This window comes from Moschus berezovskii, chromosome 3 (assembly GCF_049115385.1).
Source record: "Moschus berezovskii isolate FMDL1 chromosome 3, NW_MosBer_1.0, whole genome shotgun sequence".
Lineage (NCBI taxonomy): Eukaryota > Metazoa > Chordata > Mammalia > Artiodactyla > Moschidae > Moschus > Moschus berezovskii.
Window position 1 is genome coordinate 15,516,735 of NC_142462.1, and position 20,343 is coordinate 15,537,077.

Below are 20,343 nucleotides of genomic sequence, written 5' to 3' on the forward strand. Positions count from 1 at the left end.
CATTGGCATAAAAGTTTGAGTCCTTGTTTTCAATTCTGTTGAAACTCTTTGAGGAACTATATCAAAGTGTTTTCCATAACAGCTGCATCATTTTACATTCCTACCAGCAGTGCACAGGAGTTCCAGTTTTTCCACATTCTTCCATACACTTGTTCTGTTTTGTTTTTCAAAAATAGTAGCCATGGGTATGAAGTAGAACTGATACATTCTTAACATAGTTGAGTGTTACCTGATAATTGTTTGTAAGACTCTACCTGTCAGTTGGCAGGTCTTCTTAACAAAGCTAAATTGTAAATAGATTTTTGTTTAAAATGACACTGGTGATGATAATGGTGATGATGGCACCTATAGATTACCTTTTTCTTTCCCCAAAATGATATTTTGTTATTAACTGTAACAATTTGTCCTATAGAATATAATATATTTGTGATGGCCCTATGTCATTTTTAATGTTTGACTTTTATATGCCTATGAAAAGAATATATAATTAAGTTACAAGTAATACATTGATATGGTTTTTATTATTTAAATCAAAATTTGCCAAATGCCAATAGAACAGAAAATTAGGATTTGTCAAACACTTGAAAATAAGTTACATTGCCCTTGCTGTTACTTGGGGATTCAGAGGTAAAAGTAGTGACAAGAATGTGATGTAAAATAATACTTCCCAAACTTTAAAATGCAGAAGGGTCATATGGTGATTTTGAGAAAAGGCAGATTCTAATCAGTATGTCTTATGCAATCTGCTCCTCTGCACGTAAACAGGCAAGTAATGGCAGTGCTGTTCCCCAGGGGAACACACTTTGAACTGCAAAAATTTAAACTGTTAGTGAGACAGAACCTACCTGATAAAAATATCTTTACCGCTTTTAAGGCCTGCCTGCGTGCTAAGTCACTTCAGTCATGTCGAACTCTTTGCTGCATAGGAGATGCGGGTTTGATCCCTGGATGAGGGAAATACCCTGGAGAAGGAAATGACAACCCACGCCAGCATTTAGAAGGCAAGAATACTGGAGTAGGTTGTCGTTTGCTTCTCCCGGGTGTCTTCCCCACCCAGGGATCAAACCTACGTCTCCTATGTCTCCTGCAGTGGCAGGAAGATTCTTTACCACTAGCTCCACCTGGGAAGCTGAAGGACTAAATTATAAATATTAGTTAATCTGTTTGAGCTTTTTAAAAATGTGTGAATAAATGCACCGATGAAGGAAAACTCTGGCCTAGTGCTGCCGAGCTGTAGTCATGCTTGCATTCCTCTGCTGAAATGCTTCATCTGTCAGTGGGCGCTGTGCCTCAGTGTTCTCAACTTTACATTCAAAACAGTACTTCCCACCTGCTCTTTTACCCTGATGTTGATGAAGGATGTTTTAAAATTGCCTTTTTCATGTTTTCCTCTTCAGGGAGTGCCTTGGTGAAGCCCATGAGCCTTGTGACTGCCAAACGTGGAAAAACTGGCTACAAAAAATAACTGAAATGAAACCAGAAGAACGTAAGGGGAATTTTAGATAGCTGCATATTTTCTAATAGCATTCCAAAGATAATGTGGTCCTGTTTCTTAGTCTTCATTTCTAAAGTTTTCAAGTTTGTTAATGCAGAGCTCCCCTTTTAAGCCCTCTAGCCAGTATCATTTTGGAGATCTCAGGTGGAAGCATAGACAGGTTCCATGCTTCTAACACACTTATTAGGATTCCAAGGTAAACAACGTCATTCTAAGTTCTGCTCCTGTAGTCCTTCCTTTTTATCCTGGAGTGAGCTCACCAGCTTTTCTAGATTTCATGAGAAGAAATGCAGGTCTGTACTGAGAGGAAGCTTCCAGTGGAGGGTAAGGCAAGTCAATTTCTTGCTATTAATGTGGTTCTGTAGATTTACTTAGATTAAGTGTGATGTCTGTTTAACTAGTTTTTAATGAGATGTCTCTAGGTATAAGTATCTCTGTTCATCCTCACAGAAATGCTATGATACTGATGCTAGTTATGCCATTGCACAGATAGAAAGCTAACAGATTGGATTGAGTGACACAGGGCAAATAGAATAGGTTTTAATTAGCCTTCCTAATAGCAGTTCCTATGTTTGACAGGTAAATATATCTGCTTTGCCATAATTTTTTACCCCCTGATGTATTCTATGACATCTAATTTCTTTTAAATTAATATAAATTAAAATTCACTTGGAGTTTTTTGACTTTTTAAATATTGGAGTTTGAGGTATTGCAAATCAGGATTACGAATTCACATGGTTCATCTACACTTATTATGAGCAAAGCACATAATAAAGATGACATCAGTCTCCAGGGAGTACAGAGGCTAGTAGGGAAGCAGTCAGATATTACAGTTAGCTATCATATGGTAGCTAACATAGTTAGGTTAGATGAGAGTACAGAAACAGCTAACTAGGTTAGGAACAGAGGATGTTAAGGAATCCTCCTGACAGCAGCAAGATATGAATTGAGGTTTAGCATATCTGCAGAGGCATATCTGTCAGCAGCTAAAGCAATACTGGAAGAGACTGGCTGGCAGCCTTGAGTTCCTCAGGCTTGTATTACTATTATATTGGACAATATACCATTGCCTGAAAAATGGTTCTCAGCGTTTTATATTCACAAGATGATATTGTGCACTGACTCGGGATTATTCAGATCCATGGAAAAGAGACAACTTAGGTAGACTAGAATACCAGTTATTAACTGACCATGAGGGCGATCCTTTCATGTGTTGAGAAAACACATGTCCTCTAAACAGGAGCAGAGGCAACTGTATAGTCTTAGGACATTTTATAAAATCAGTGATATCTGATTAATCATTGCTTTCCTGAACATTGATCATTCAGTCAAATATCATCTGAATACCTGCTTCCCAAAGCAGAAAGGTTTGTATAGACTGTCCTTGGTCCCCCGGTTCATCGTATCTCTCCTCTGAATACCGGGTAGGCTGCATCATTGCTCTCTGCCTACCCGTCCATGTTCCCTGTTCTCCATCTGTGTGTCACATCCTGGGCCTCTCTCATACATGGCTGTGTATGAGAGTTCCACAGAGAGCTTAATACCATTACCCTCCAACACATTGAAATATGGCAAGATGATTGGATTTTGCTTTCTTTTCCTGCTTCTGACACCTGGAAACATCTATATTTCCATTAGAGATGGCTTGCTATTGCCCACCTACCTGCATGTCTTTATACATTCTGTGGAGTTTAAAATTCAGGTCCATGGGAGAAATTTGCAAAAGATGAGGCTGGAAAGATAGGTGTTGCCAGATTGAAAGAGTTCTTGCCAAATTGTCTGAATTTATCCTATTAACAGAATAAGCCGTAGAATACAGTGTTCCAGTAGGGAAGTAACATCATTAAAGATAGTGTTTATTAAGATAACTGATGACTAGGAAGGATAGACCAGAAGTAGGAAGGTGAATTTTTAGTTTGGGTCAGAGAGTAGATCATGATGTCATTGGTCAATTTAGGAGATTCAGGTAGAGGAATAATTTTCAGGGGAAAATAATGAATTTTGTTGTGGCCATTTTGCACTCAAGTTACTTGCAAGACATATGTGTGGAGATGTCCGGTAGATTTTAACAAGCGCCTGTCTGCAGCTCAAAACAGATGCTGAGAAAACTTAGAAATAACTTGTTACCTTTAAATGGTGTCTTCGTTACGTCTTTAGCATTTATTTAGTGCTATTTTATGGTAGAATACAGAAATAGAATGCCCTCTGTGCTCTTGAAATTTACATTTTAGAGGTGGAGACAGCTGTGCACAAAACTCAGAACAGTAAGTATTAGAGATGCCATTAGAGAGCAGTATACCTGTGATGCCTTGTGAGGGAGAGGAGAAACAAAGGAAGGGATTAGTTAAGAGATCGTCTAGTAGAGAGGTAGGGGAAGCTTTATAAAAATAATTGATGCCTAAGCCATATCTTGAAAGGTGGTAGATGTTCTTCACACAGACGAGAATAAGAAGGGCATTCTAGGCTTCCGGTGCAGTAGGGCTGTGAAATAGCACGGTATATCCAAGGACTGCAAGCAAGTCCCTTTAGCCAGTACAAACGTGCAGTGAGAGATGAGACTGCGTGTGCAGGGGTGGGGTTGTGTGTAACGCTGGGAGGTCTCACTTTATCCAGAGACGCCAAAAAGGAGTTTTGAGGAAGGAAATGATAGCTGAAGATGTTTGCTTAGAAAAATCAGTCAGGTGCAAGTGTGGATGATGAATTAGGGACTCTTGTGATACTAGGTAAGAGCACTGTTTCTTTAATAACTTCAGAATGTACAGGTAAGATGATACAAGGGCTTGAACAAGACAAGCACCACTCTTGGGAGGGGAAAGGTATATAGAAGAGAAATAAGATAACTTCATTTTACTACATTTTTAATCTGTTGTACCTACTAGCTGCCTAAAAGAGTGCACTATAAGAAGTAGTACAATATATTATTTAATTCTTGAATAGAAAGTAGTCAGAAGTATCTGATTTGAGATATAAAGCAAGTATTTTTGAAATGGGTGCGTATTCTTAGTTATGCCTTGACAGTGTAAAGCTGGATCAATCATTCCATATCCATGAATAAGTCTTATTAGGAAAGGAGAGAGAGAATGACCTGGCTAGTCAGTACAGCTTTTTGGTGGAACTGTGACAGAATATTCTTGCATAAGACAAAGATCTTGATAATGAAGAGAGAAGACAAACAGAATTAGAAAATGGTGCACCCAGTGTATATGTGGCTATCTCTGGTGCTCAGAGATGGGGAGACCTCAAGTTAAAAACTGAAGATCACCCTCAAAGGATCCCAAATGGTATCTTATTTCAGAAAGATGGAGGAACTTTAGAAGATTCGATAGGAAGCAAGAGACCCAGGACACCCACAAGTGGTCTGCTGTAGAGGGAGCCAACACCAAGATTGCAGAGAAAATTCCCTGTTGCTAAGAAAGCTTTCTCAGTGTCCTGATGTATACCCACCCCAGTGAAAGCTGGTGGTGACCAAAAAACTCTTAATGGCCACTTTTAAGTGTATGACATTTATGGTAAGACTTAAAGCAAACAATAATAGGCCAAATGTAATACTTAAGTGGAACATCATCGTTAAATATTACTAACACAAAAATAATAGTCTAAAAAAAAAAGTCTGATTTCCTGCTGTATTGGGTTTACACATTAGTTTGGGTCAGGGTCAGGTATATTTGGTGTAAGAATTTTCAACAGAACTGGTAGATTCATGAGATTGTTTTCTCCCTTATCCCTGGTTTTCCAGAGTCTTTGAATTATGAGACTTAAAAGGAGTGACAAAATCTAATTGATGAGAAAAATACTAGAAAATATACTGAGAAAATATTCTTTCAATTATTAATTGAAAGAATTAATTCCATATAAAGTTGAAACACTGTTTTTCAGTACCGAACCTACCTCTGTTGTAGCTAATCAGAGCAAGAAACAGGAATGATTATATTTTCTGTGAAATGACAATTTATAAAAATTTAGTGTTTTTTAATTACATATTAATAACATAATAATGGTTATTAAATGAAATTCAAATAGTTTTTAAGAATTCAGTCTTTAAAAGTAATTTTGTTTTCACTTACGAATGTTGATTCTATTAATACATTGTTATATTGTAGTACTTTATTAAATGAAGTTAATATTTCTTAGAAAGAGACTGGATTATTAAGGAAAGAAGATCAAGCTATATTAGACATGCAGCTGAAAGAAGAGTTTGGAAGTCTGAGGGGGTGAAGAGGTTTCACCAGGTAGACTGAAGGGACCTTGCCTGTTGGAGATACTGAGAAAAGTATATGCAAAGGGCAGATGTCTGAATTGAGCATGTTCAGAGCACTGGTAGTGAAGGCATTTTTTCTAGCACAAGGATTTGTTGTTCTGATAGTCGATTATTTTCTGAACACCATTTACTTCATGTAATCCCCTAGAATGCAATCAGAAACTAGCAGTCTTTCTCCAAGGGTGTGAGAAAAAAATTGTTATGTTGCAGGCCACAAAGCGGCTTTGTTTAAATGCCTTTGTGCTTTATTTATTGTAACAATGGACAATAAAGGTCATAAGAATATATTGGAGCCTCTGAGCTAAAAATAATGTTGTTGCTAAAGGGAGGAGAAAGGCCACTGCTTTTAAACAAAAATCAGACATTGTACTTAGTAATTAGGTATTATAGCAGCACCCTTTGTAAACAGCCTTACTTCCAGAGCTGATTAGTAGCCTCTAAGGGTAGTAAGTTCCTTCTGAAACTCCTGTTTTCCACCAAATTACCAAAGAATTCTCAGCACCAGCACCCTAATGAAACCATCTTACCAGGTGGGTTTAGAAATGGAGTGGAGTCTGAGCAGTGGCTGCAGTTGTTTCTCTCTGCTATGTGGAATAGCAGCGCTTTACAGTCGAGCAGTAGCTGCTATTCTGTTGTTGACACAAACTTAAGTAGGTAGGTACTAAGGGTTCCATGTGGCAAGACACCATCCCCCCTCCACTGCTGCTGCTGCTGCTGCTAAGTCACTTCAGTCATATCCAACTCTGTGTGACCCCATAGACGGAAGCCCACCAGGCTCCCCCGTCCCTGGGATTCTCCAGGCAAGAACACTGGAGTGGGTTGCCATTTCCTCTCCAGTGTGTGAAAGTGAAAAGTGAAAGTGAAGTCGCTCAGTCGTGTCCGACCCTTAGGGACCCCACGGACTGCAGCCCACCAGGCTCCTCCATCCATGGGATTTTCTAGGCAAGAGTACTGGAGTGGCTTGCCATTGCCTTAGACTCCATCAAAGGGCTCCTGCTGGTGCTCAGCGCTTCCAGTTCATCTGCAGAACTACTTCCCAAGGGTCAGACCAAGCAAACCTTTGTCTCCTTCCATCTCAAGGGATCTGAATCTAGTTGAGTGACTTTTTCCTTTAGACTTCAAAACTTTGAGTCTGATTTCTCCCCTTCTTTCATCAGTAGCGCTAACCTCTTGTCCCACCCTTTCTAGACAATCTGCATATAATGTGGGCCTTAATAGAATGGATTTTACATTGATTTTCAGAATCTCTTTCAATGAAGAAAAGGTAGGACTTCCCTCTCTGTACTTGAAGTTAGAAAACAAACTTGAGTACTGACAGTCTTGCAGGAAAAAATAAATTTTAAATTACCCATCTGCCTCTCTCTCCAGCCCCTAAATCTCTCCATAGGTGGTGGTGGGGATTTATAGAATATAAAATGTAAAATTTAGAGTCTTTAAAAACCCTGGCATTCTTTAAGATTGCAGATCTCACACTAAAGTAGAATAAATAGGTTATAAGATGGTGAAGAGTATAAGGTTGGTGTGGGGATAGCAAGTGGGAGGACCTTGCCAGTTGGTCAGTCCGTGGTCAAATCATGAAGGCCGTTGTGTTTTTTCCTAAAGAAATTTGATTAATCTTGTAGTCAGTGAGGAACAACTAAAAGATTTAAAGACTTGTATTTTTAAAAGATCACTTTACAGAGGTAATTTAGTGTGGGTTTGGGGGACGAGGGAGAAGGATCTGGGGAGATAAGTTGGTTTCTGTGTTTTAATTGTCTAGGCAAAAGGGTTGGAGGATCCTAGCTAGAAATGGAGAGGAGATGGATATGAAAAAATAAGAAATAGAACCCATGGGATACAGCAGATGAGGCAAAGAGGAAGATGTCCAAGATCATGTTCTTCCTAGATTGATTCTGGGTAGATAATCATTTACCAGGACAGGAGATAGAGAAAGGAGAATTGGGAGAAATAGTTAATTTAGTTCTAGACATGTCATTGGATTCAATTTTAGTTTGTCTTAAATAATCATGGGTTATTTTCCTATCAGAGGAAAATAGGAAAATAAATATATATATTTAAAATTGATAGGAAAATAAGTGTATATATTTAAAATTGAGAGGCAACCTGCAAAGAAAACTTTGAGTGTTTTTCCATCTGAAGTTGTACACTAAATTGTTTATTTTTGTATTTGTGCTTAATACCCCAAAGTTGTGGGAGTCAGTGAAGCTTATGAGGATGCTGCCAATTGTCTCTGGTTGTTAACTAACTCCAAGCCTTGTGCTAATTGCAAGTCTCCGATACAGAAGAATGAAGGATGCAATCACATGCAATGTGCTAAGGTAAGTTAAAGAGGATTGTACTTGTTTTGCAGTTAGAACCTTAATTTGATTGTGAATCCAAAGGAAAAATACTGTAAGCATAAAAATCTTGTCTTTCAGAGTGATTCTAGATTGTATTCTATATTCTTTGTTAATTAACATAAATGTTGATTTATATTACTAAATTTTACAATCATACTGAATGTTAAAAACAAAGGTAAGGATTCGATGGTCCTTGTCCAGATCAGAGATGCCGGAGTCCTTGATCCTGAGAGAGTTCTGCGTGTACGTAAATGTATAAATGATCAAGTGCTACCTTACATAGAGATGTTACAGAGCTTATTTTGGAGCATACTGCTTAGTCTCAAGGTTCAAATCAGGCCCCAAGTGACCCCTTTAAGCCCAAATTTAAATCCTGTATAAGAAAAGTGCCCAAAGCAGTGTGCAGACTTTAGGTTTGCTAATACAATAAATTAAATAAGTAACTCATTACTATATTGAAAGTGAAAATGTCACTTGGCTAAAAGTTAATAAACATAATTACTTTTAGAAGGCTACCCTCCTGACCTAGTTGCACAGAAAGAAACTACTGTATTTAAAACACATATTGTAGAAATTAAGAATATTTTATTAATCCATGCCTACTTTCATGCCCATTTTTGTTTAACTGTACTGTCTCAATTTTTTTCCTTTTCCTTGAAAATGCCATGTATATAAAAATATTTATTTAAAATTACTGAGAGAAGACCAATATAATTATTCTGATTTAGGATGTGAAAGAAACCCATTCAGTTAAGATTTCGATAAAATACATCAATATCGTCTCTAAATACTTATTGATTTTTTACCTTGTATTACTATGACTTCAGAAATAGTGACAGTTGCCAGATGATTCTGTATTATAATAAATTAACATGAGTGAATTGTCTTAGTGAGACAGCAGTGATTTCCTCAGAATAAAACTTTGTACAGTGTTCTGAATGCTCAGGAATGCTTGTTAGTTCAGCTGATCAGGCCAAAATTCTTTCATTTATATGCAGTTGTATTTGCAACATTCATATTAGTTTTTTCTTGGACAGTCTGATACAGACTACATTGATGTGTAAAAGAAAATTTTTTACACAGCAAAAAGTTGACCATAAAACTTCAACAGATGTGGTACTAATAAAAAGAGCAAATCCACCATTACCTTATTTCAGTCACAGCACTCACTATTTCAGTCATGGCACTCACCAACAGTAAGCAGTTGATGAATACATATCAAGTAAATAAATATTTTCATGAACTAATCAGGCTAATGATACAGGGTAACTTATCTTAAAGTTTGCTTTGGACTGCAAGGAGATCCAACCAGTCCATTCTAAAGATCAATCCTGGGTGTTCATTGGAAGGACTGATGCTAAAGCTGAAACTCCAATACTTTGGCCACCTCATGCGATGAGTTGACTCACTGGAAAAGACTCTGATGTTGGGAGGGATTGGGGGCAGGAAGAGAAGGGGACAACAGAGAATGAGATGGCTGGAGTGAGATGGCATCACCAACTCAATGCACATGAGTTTGGGTGAACTCCAGGAGTTGGTGATGGACAGGGAGGCCTGGCGTGCTGTGATTCATGGGGTCGCGGAGAGTCGGACACGACTGAGCGCCTGAACTGAACTGAACTGAAGCTTCTGTTATATATTAAAAGGAGCACTTACTTACATTCTGTAAGAATAGTCTTATTTTTGTTGTTGTTGCTCAACATTTTTTAACAGTTGATTTAAAATTATATGTATGTAAATGCATACCTATTTCTTATGGTCAGTTTGTGTACGTTATCAAACAAAATTTATTTCCAGCAAGCTCAGGCCCTGTCCTATTTCATTCCGATAAATTTTTTTTAATTGAAGGATAATTGCTTTACAGAATTTTGTTGTTTTAGTGTTTACATTCAGCAAAGGAAACTGATGAGTAATTCTTTCATTCTTATGACATAAAAGGAGACATCTAGAAAGTGAAAGTTTTTATGCTTTTAGAGTTTTTTTTTTTTAACTTTTAAGGTAGAACAAGAAGTCATTTGTAATTGAATCCATATCCTAACACAATGACTAAGTGATCATATACCTTTATTAATTCTTTAGTGTTTATTATTACTCAATAGATAGTTTTTACTATCTGGAATCAAATTGTGAACCATTTTAAAAGAATGACAGATTTGGCAATATGAAAATAGGTTCATTTCTCTAAAAAACTCAATTCATTTCCCTTTAGATGATTTTTCAGTTCAGTTCAGTCGCTCAGTCATGTCTGACTCTTTGTGACCCATGAATCACAGCACGCCAGGCCTCCCTGTCCATCACCAACTCCCGGAGTTCACTCAAACTCATGTCCATCAAGTCAGTGATGCCATCCAGCCATCTCATTCTCTGTCGTCCCCTTCTCCTCCTGGCCCCAATCCTTCCCAGCATCAGAGTCTTTTCCAGTGAGTCAACTCGTCGTGAGGTTGGCCAAAGTATTGGAGTTTCAACTTTAGCATCAGTCCTTCCAATGAACACCCAGGATTGATCTCAGAATGGACTGGTTGGATCTCCTTAGGAAGCTATTTAAATTTTATATTCTTACACATTTTAAATCACTTGAAATTTGATCTGGCTCTGTGTAAAATTTATATGTTGCAACTAAAAAATTAGAAATTATCAAAGTTCTATTTTTCTTATCATAAAATGTAAAATTTCTTATCATAGAATGTAAAATAATAATAGATAATTTTGCTGAACTCTTTCAGATAAATTTGAACTTGGATTTGAAATGGAATTTATTAAACTAACCCTAGAAGAAATATCCAAACAAACTCACTCCCCAGATGAGTTTTTTTCAACAATGTCTTCTTTCAAAGCAATAGACTATAACAGTTTCACAATAAAATTTTATCAAAACTTATGGAATATGTAATTTCAGTATGATTTGAACTGTTTCTGGGACAAAAGGGAAAAAGGAAAAGCCTGGAAACTTTCAGATTATTATTATAAAATGAGTAGAGCCTTGATATGAGCGCTTGATAAATATTGAATGTGTGTGTGCACACACGTGCACACTGAGTCATGTCCAACTCTTTGCAATCCCAAGGACTGTAGCCCACCAGACTCTTCTGATCATGGGATTTCCCTGGCAAGAATACTGGAGCAGGTTGCCATTTCCTTCTCCAGGGGATCTTCCCAACCCAGGGATCAAACGCACCTCTCTCGAGTCTCCTGCATTGGCAAGCAGGTTCTTTACCACTAGCACCCCCTGGAAACCGCATTGAAAGCATTGATCAGTCTTATTTATGAATAACAATGCACGAGTCCTAAATAAGATATTGGAGGAGAAAATAAAGATATTAGCGAATATAATCCAGCAGAGTACATTAGAAGAGTAATTGACCATCAGTTATATCTAAATGAAAATTCAAACATGTTTTTAATTTTTTAAAAAGGTAATTAATCACATGGGGTTTATTTCAGGAATATAAGAATGGATTGATATTTTAAAAGCTATTACTGTACCTCATCTTAGTAGATACAAGAAGAAAAACCATGTAAATGTTCTATAGATGCTAAAAATCATTTAAAAACTCAGCAACCATTCTTTATAAGACACACAAAGAAATAGGAATACACAAAATTTTCCTTTTGAGTATGATAAAAATAAATTTACCTTAGTCCAAAAATTAGCGTGGTATTTAGTGGGGAAACTTAGTGTTACTCTCCTAAAATTGAGAACAACATAAAATTGCTCTCCTCACAAATATTATTAACATTAGACAGAGGATACCAGTCAAAATAATTCAACAGTGAAAAGAAATTGAGGATGTAAAGATTAGAAATGAGGTAATAAAACTGTCTTTTTTTTTACAGACAGCATGATTGTATACCTAGAAAACCCACAAGAATCAACTGAAAAACTATTGCAAACAATAAAAATTTAATTAACCAGCTGAATACAAAAGTAATATGCAGAGAGTAATAGCCTTCACGTGTTCCAGCAACATCCAGATAGAGTATATGCTGAAAGAAAAGACTTCCTTTATGTAGAAAGAAGGTTAAGAAATGTGTAAGAGTACCTGAAGAAAATGTTAAGACCCCTATCTTTAGGTCACAGAAGCGGACAAACAAATGGAAAGCTAACAAAGTTCTTAGGTTGCAGCAAAAATACCAACAGGTTTTATTTCTGCATCTAGACAGGTTAATTCAAATATTCATATGGAGAAACGAAATAAGAACCAGAAAACTCTGAAAAAGAGCAGTGAGGAGGAACTATCCTTGTCCAAATAGTAGGTCACACTAAAGGCTCAGTAATTAAAACAGCATAGCTCTGGTACGTGAATCTACAGATAAATGAAACAAAGCCCAGGAAATAGATATGTGCGTGGGGATTTAGTGTTGGTAAAGGAAGCATTGCCAACCAGTAGAGAAATGTGGGCTGTGTAATAAATGGTATTGAGACAACTGGACAGCTGTGTGAGAGAAAGTTTAATTCATACTGAATACCCTGATAAATTCTGAACAGATCAAAGATGTAAATATTTTTAAAAAATAAGCTATAAACATACCACGAGAAAACATCAGTTTAAATTAGGAAGATCTTTCTGACTCAAAATCCATAAGCATTTAAGAGAAGAAAAGGATATATTTTCATACTGGAATGCTCATATTTTTGGCATTGTTTGCAAATTACAGTAATAAAGAATTTTTTTTAATGAGAAATAGGTTTTTTGTTAGATGTTCTGATTAAAGACCTTTTTAACTTATTCCCAGTTTTAAAACCAGTTTGTCAAAGTCAACAGAAGTTTTCAAATACACTGGTTGAGCTTTAGAGACCAAAGTAAGATTACTATGCACGTGAACAATGAAACATTTGTCAGTATCTGTTTCTGTTATTTGGAAAGAGTATCATATTGATATTTTTAAAGATCACGACTGAGCGACTGAACTGAACTGAATAATGTTATTTATGTTTTAATTTATCCTTATAATAATTTTAAACTACCCCCACATCTTTCCATAGTGCGGATAAGGCCTTCAGAGAAAACCTGAAACAGAGGGCATGTCTTTGAGAAGATTTGTCCCAGGTTACATAGGCAGGATTGTTTTATCTCTTAACTCCGCTTATCGATTAGAAATTGAAAAGTAATTTGCATACCAACACGGGGAGATGTTTGCACATATGTTTTCTTTTGCAGTGCAAGTATGACTTTTGCTGGATTTGTTTGGAAGAATGGAAAAAACACAGTTCTTCCACTGGAGGGTATTACAGATGTACTCGCTATGAAGTCATTCAGCATGTGGAGGAGCAATCCAAGGAAATGACTGTGGAGGTAGAAAAAACTGTTCAAGCCAAGACCTCTGGTCGAGCCACTTAATACCAAGTGGAAGTATTTAGCATTTCTTCTTTTCCTACCTTTACTGTAATGAGGCATTAAATTCAATACACTTTTAAGTAGACTTTAAACAAAATGGCTCTATAAGCCTGAGCTCTTTTTTTTCAATTTGTTCTTGCTTATATGGGTAATATCAGAAAAGACATATATCCCAGCATATCTCTAAAATGACTTAAAAATAATTTTAACATTATATCAACAATATGATGTGTTATTTCATACAGTAAGTATCTTAGTCTGCTTGGCTGCCATAATAAAATACCATAGACCAAGTGGCTCAAATGACAAAAACGTATTTTTCACAGTTCTTGAGACTATGAAGTCCAGGATCAAGATCTGTGCCAGTTCGGTTTCTGGTGATGACTCTCTTCCTGGCTTATGGACAGCTGTCTTTTTACTGTGTCTTCACAGGGAGGAGAGAGAGCAAGCTCTGGTGTCCCTTCCTCTTCTTGTAAGAGCACCAGCTCTATTGGATTAGATCTGCACCCTCATGACCTTGTTCCACCTTTATCACCTCACAGGGTGATATCACAGGGCCTGTTTCCAAATATAGTCACGTTGGGGGTTAGACATTCAACATATGAATTTGATGGGATACACGTTTCAGTCCATAGCAATAAACAGTATAATAAAACACTGAAGATTTGATGACCATAGGGCTTGAGAGACATATTTACTTCACTCTCTGGGAATAGTGGATTCAGTGGTTTGTCACAGAAAATGCAAATGCAAGACTTTATTCTGGAAAATGTTTAAAATGTATTGGATATTATTTTCTCAACAAAGCAAGCAACAAATTTGTGTTTATTACTATATTTTACTAATAAAAATTTTTTGTGTGGTCAAAAAAAAACCCAATTTTAATAGCTAGTACTTTTGTTTATAAAAGTAATTTGTGGACTTCTGTTTCTTAGGCTGAAAAAAAACACAAGCGATTTCAGGAACTTGACAGATTTATGCACTATTACACAAGATTTAAAAATCATGAACATAGCTATCAGGTATGTCCTATATCATTTCAGATGTACTGTATAATACTGTTGTGAATAAGAAAGAAAATGATGTGTTTATTTCTGTTCCTTTAGTTAGAACAACGCCTTCTTAAAACAGCCAAAGAAAAGATGGAGCAATTGAGTAGAGCTCTCAAAGAAAGTAAGTTATAAGTGATATATATATGATAGTTAACATAAAATATCTGTCATGCTTAAGTGACTTCTTTGATAGATTAAGACCCTTAAAGGAATACATTATTCCGTTAGCTCATTTGGTAGTTTGGAGTTCTTTGAAGTCCAGAGTGCAGTTTAGCATCTGAGACCTCTGATTAGGTTTTCCACCTGGCTTACCTCATCTGCTCCTCTTAGTGCAACCTCCACGGCTGGCAGGTAAGCACACATCATGGTTTTGCTTACTCTGCACCATTGCTGATGCTCGACAGTGTGGGCAAAAGGACCGAAAAGGCATCCCTGACCTAGTCAACGGAGCTGGATTCACAAGCTGTCCAGTTGTATGACCAACTCCCAAAGATTCTTGAGAAATTTAGCAGAGTGCCTTATGGAATGGAAGTCAAGTACAGGTTTGGGAGAAAATCATCACATTGGTAAATAATGGACATTGGCGTCACAAAGCAAAGTCATGAGATAGTGCTTACTTATGGTTCCTAAAATGGAAGTTCAGAAAGAACATTCCTAAAAATGGATTGAATACTGGTTACATAGTTAGAATATAATAGCTCACAGTGACTATACAGCATACAGGTTCTGGCGTGTTTATTTCAAAAAGTCATATTTTTAAAATTATCATAGCTTATATATAAAAGGTTTTAAGCCTAAAATGCAGTCGATCATCTTTATGTTTTTTTGGTCCATTTTATAAAAGTAGTGAGTACTAACGGCTTTTTCATGAGAATAGCTTCCTTATTAAAGCAATAACTGTAAGCTAAATAGCTTAGAATGGGACAAAAAGCATCAATAGCAGCTTAATCTCCTTGTTAATTACTAGTTCTTAGACCATAGTAATGACATAACTATATCAAGCCAATAGCAAACTCTTGAAGTGTTAATTGTCCACAGTAAAAATTGAAAGAAAAAATCCTCACAGATTCTGCAGTATGTTCTGTCACCGATGTGTCCCTAATACTTAGAACAGTGTCCAAAAGATGTAAATATAAAATAAATATTTGTAGATTTGAATTGCTGCTTCTGTTCCACCTTTTGGAGGTTCTAGACAGCATAGTAAGATATAAGAAAGAATCAAAAGAAGATTTAGAAAGGAAGAAATAAAGCGACTCTTCCCCACCTCTGCTCTTTCCCTCCCTTAAGTGTTCATTTACTGCTGATAGCACTCACTAACCAGTTGTTCCCCACAATGTTATATCTTTTACCTTACAATATCATTTTTGCAGAAGCATAATTTATAATTAGACTCTTTTTTTAGAGAACTTAGCAAGGCATTTGTTCTAAATCTTAATAAGCAAAATTCTGCTAGGAACAACCTGAGAAATTTAGTAAAGCCTAGAACCTTTGAGGTGACCTAAAGCTAGATTTGTGTACAAACAGGGTGAGAACAGAATCCAGGATCATTGTATACATTCCTTTAGGACTGCATTCCTGGGCTACTGCAGGGGTGTGTTCCATAAATAAATATATGCAGGTCACATAAATGCAAAATATATGAGTTTTACATACGCAAGTAAATATTATGGTATAACTTCTTCAGTTTCTTCTTAGAGATTTGTCCTTTTTTCTTTCCCTTTCTTTTAAGAAAACTTAGTTGTTTAATTAATTTTATAACAGCGTATTTGCAAAGAAATCTTTTTACCATGCCTGGTTTACTTTATAGCTGAAGGAGCCTGTCCAGATACCACTTTCATCGAAGATGCAGTTCATGTGCTCTTAAAAACTCGACGCATTCTTAAGTGTTCTTATCCATATGGATTTTTCTTAGAACTTAAAAGCACAAAGAAAGAAATTTTTGAACTCATGCAAGTAAGATATCTTTTTTTTTATTAAACTTAAATAAAGTTATGATGAAAAACAGGTTTTCTCTTTTCTTAACCGCTTTATAACTAAGTTTTATCTTCAGTTCAGTTCAGTTCAGTTGCTCAGTTGTGTCCGACTCTTTGCGACCCCATGAATCACAGCACGCCAGGCCTCCCTGTCCATCACCAACTCCCGGAGTTCACTCAAACCCACCTCCATCGAGTCGGTGATGCCATCTAGCCATCTCATTCTCTGTCGTCCCCTTCTCTTCCTGCCCCCAATCCCTCCCAGCATCAGAGTCTTTTCCAGTGAGTCAACTCTTCACATGAGGTGGCCAAAGTATTATCTTACTAGAGTGTAATTAACAATTTTGTTTCCATTTTTAGAATGGTTTTTAAATAAAGCAGAAGTTAAAGTAATAAACTGAAATTTTCTTTATGTTTGAATTTGTCAATATGCAGATTTGAGTCAGCTCTGAGCTAGGCAAGCATTTCCTACTACACTTATTTATTTTAAACTGGTTGAGGTTGAAATCTGGCCTGATAGAATTTTATCTTCAAAAATGAAACTAACAGCATCACTTACTAGATGAGAAAATTGGTATTTGCCAGTTCATTTTAACAGTGCAACTGAAAGAAAAACTTAGAGCACTTTTAAAAATAAGTAAAACATTTAAGCCAACTGACATGAGTGTAGCCAACCAAGTGCATTACACATTCTTCTTTTTTTGAAGTAGCCAAACTTTCTCCTCTTGCTGCATATGGTTTTATCATCTGTTTAAACTCCCCTCTACTAATTTATGCCTTATCTTTCTTTCAATGCTTGATATTCGTATTCTCCATGAGGTCTTCCAGATGTAACCCCAGATCCCAAAGGTTTTGCCTTGCCTCACCTTCCTTCAGCATTTACATAAAGTCTGTGCCATGTGGCCTTGCACTTGGATGCACAATGCTTTGAATTTTATTAATTCTTTTTCACACAGGCAAGTTAATAAATTTTTTTTATACAGCTGCTGTCCTCACTACTACTTTGTAATCCATACCAACTACATTGCTATAAATGCCTGTTGAATGGTGTTTTCCTAAAATTTGCAAAGTAGAAACTTGTTAAATTAGAAGTTATTACGAAAGTTGGATTACTTTCTGATTTCAAAAGAGAGTTAGATTTAACCAAATAGACATTGAATTTGCTATTGACTTACCCATTTATCCTATAATCTTTTTGTTTGTTTGTTTTTTCTTAACATAGACAGACCTAGAAATGGTCACTGAAGACCTTGCCCAAAAAGTCAATAGGCCTTACCTTCGCACACCCCGCCACAAGATCATCAAGGCGGCATGCCTTGTACAGCAGAAAAGGCAAGAGTTCCTGGCATCTGTGGCTCGGGGAGTTGCTCCTGCAGACTCACCAGAAGCTCCACGACGCAGGTATAAAGGATACACTCTGTGAACCTCACCCTAGCACCAGCCACAGAGGCAGCAAGTGTATTTTTTGTCCAACTTGGATTCATATTCCTGAAAGTTACTTATAACTGAAATATGGATAGCTTATAAAAGTATGTTAACTTCCTTTTGGTGATTTTTTTTCTCCAGTACTGTTTCTGTTTTTCTTGTTATTTTTTGTTGATCATTGTGTAGTTTCTCAGAGTAAATTAAGGTAGGTAAATTTCACACTTCAATGAACTCATAATTCAACAAGTATTCTAATGTGTCATTTTGATAGTCATAGACATCTTATGATGTAGAATTTGGAAGCCTTGCCAACTTCTTATCGTCATACTTGTATTTTCTGGTAAAAAGTTGTGAGGAAATTAGAAATCTGATGTTAGTAAAGTTTTGTAAGTGATCCATATACTCATCCATTAAAGAGAAGTTGAGTTTGGTTGTTTTATTTCAGATACTTATACTGGCATTATAAATTGAAGCATATTTTCTTGTTTGTACTAATTATAAGGACTAGAAATTCCTTAGACCCTTATTTTTATATAAACAAACACTTAAAAATAGAAGCAATCATAAAAAATACTCTGGTATAGCATGGTGATTTTTAATTTTCCACCATTTTACATAAACATAAAACAACATAGAATTTGAAAGAAATAATGAAAGAATTATTTTAATTATATTCAGTAGTTGATCTTTGGTTAAGCAAGTTCCAAGCAAAGGAGTTAGAAATAATATTCACAGGACAAGGGTCTGATTATTTGTACTTTGTTGTACTGATAATAAATCAAATGGTGTGTCTAATTTTTTTGTAGCTTTGCTGGTGGAACGTGGGATTGGGAATATTTAGGATTTGCATCACCTGAGGTAATTGTTTTGTGGGGGTTGGGTTGGGTTGGGTTAGTTATAATTTTCCTTAGTGCAGTCCTACTTATATTTGCACCCTCATTTGTTTATTCTTGCCTGGAAAATCCCATGGACAGAGGAACCTGGTAGGCTAAAGTCCATGAGGTTGCAAAGAGTCAGACACAACTGAGCAATTTCACTTTCCTTTTCACTTTTTCTATTCTCTAAATATCCCTTTGAGGCTGTAAACAATGTTTTTTCTTTCCTTTATTGTAACAGTGCCTCAGCAGAGCCTACATTTACCTTCTTATGGTATTGAATTATCATCACATTGTTAAATACATACCCCCTCTTATAATTTTTAATTACTGAATTTTAATTATGGAAGGCGAACTTACAGGGTACATTTTTGGAAAATATATTTAACAGACATAGGAATTTTATTTATTAGAAATGCATTTCTAGTTATAATATTACTTGTTTCAGTCTGAATTTATAAAAAACATAAATACAAAATCTATTTTTTTAAGTTATTGGAACAACCTGTTAGAATTGATTTATAGTCAGTTAGGTGAAAGCTTAACATTAATGTCTTGTGCAGAAAGAATGCTTTGATCATTTGCTCTTTGCTTCTCTTTAAGATTTTCACAATCTTCTTGTTTTCATTGTTGTTGTTTATATCCCATTTTAAAATAAGAAGGTCCATAATACTGCAAATAGCAATAAAAACAAGGTAAAGTGAAAATCTTAAACACATTGCTATTTTCTGAGATTTAAATTGCCACTGTCACTGTTGAGTCTGATTTTAAATGATTTTCGCAGTTCTGTCTACTTTGTTCTTCATATAACAGTATGCCATTCAACGCTTTGATATATAACCTTTAACTTAAATTCTTGTAAACTATGAAACCTTTATCATTTATAGCCCATATAATGTCTGCAACTGGAAGACAATGGAATTGATTATTATTTGTAAATGACTGTGGTTTATTTAAATCATATACTTTCTCTTTTCAGCTGCTGAGAATACTTGCAATCACCTTGTGGCTTTTTGATGTTGGTAGATATATCCAAAACAGCATTGACTTGAGGAAAATTTTGTGCTTAGAGCTCTGATACGAAACTTTTAAAGTCAGTTACATTTTAAAAAAAATTTTTATATATTAATGAAATTTCTATTGTAGAACAAATTATGAACCTTTTCTTTACCTGAACCTATACTTTAATATTTCTATGTTATAATATAATTTCAGCTTTGGGGATAGTTTGGAAAATTTCCACCTAAAAGGAGGAATAAATAACCTTCAGTTATCAAAAACAGTACAAAGATTTCAGTATCAAGGTAGAAACACAATAGAGCAAAAATATATTCACAGTCAGGTATGCATCATCTTGAGACTTCTGACTGTGGCAGTAACTTAAAGAATTTCAAAATATTTGTCCTTGAGTGGAACGTTGGTGGTATAGTGATGAGCATAGCTGCCTTCCAAAGTATTTGTCCTTGAATATTGAGAGCCTACTAATATGATTGACAAAATTTCATTGTAGTAAAAGTAGAGAAGCTTTTTATCTCACGTGTGAATATTTCTAAATAAATTTATTGAGCTCTTGTTCTGCAGGGATTGAAA

The 20,343-nt window shown here is 35.9% G+C and overlaps 1 protein-coding gene across 4 annotated transcripts in view; it reads left to right on the plus strand.

Annotated features, from left to right (window-relative positions):
- The window catches only part of ANKIB1 (ankyrin repeat and IBR domain containing 1), a 159,274-nt gene that overhangs the window by 131,874 nt on the left and 7,057 nt on the right, over positions 1-20,343 (plus strand). For all 4 annotated transcript variants that reach the window (XM_088833206.1, XM_088833212.1, XM_088833210.1 and 1 more), the window contains 8 exons: positions 1,398-1,486; positions 7,941-8,071; positions 13,252-13,386; positions 14,364-14,450; positions 14,535-14,601; positions 16,288-16,433; positions 17,676-17,854; positions 18,685-18,736. In XM_088833206.1, the coding sequence (XP_088689332.1) occupies positions 1,398-1,486; positions 7,941-8,071; positions 13,252-13,386; positions 14,364-14,450; positions 14,535-14,601; positions 16,288-16,433; positions 17,676-17,854; positions 18,685-18,736 (886 nt within the window). The remainder of the gene's footprint in view (positions 1-1,397; positions 1,487-7,940; positions 8,072-13,251; positions 13,387-14,363; positions 14,451-14,534; positions 14,602-16,287; positions 16,434-17,675; positions 17,855-18,684; positions 18,737-20,343) is intronic.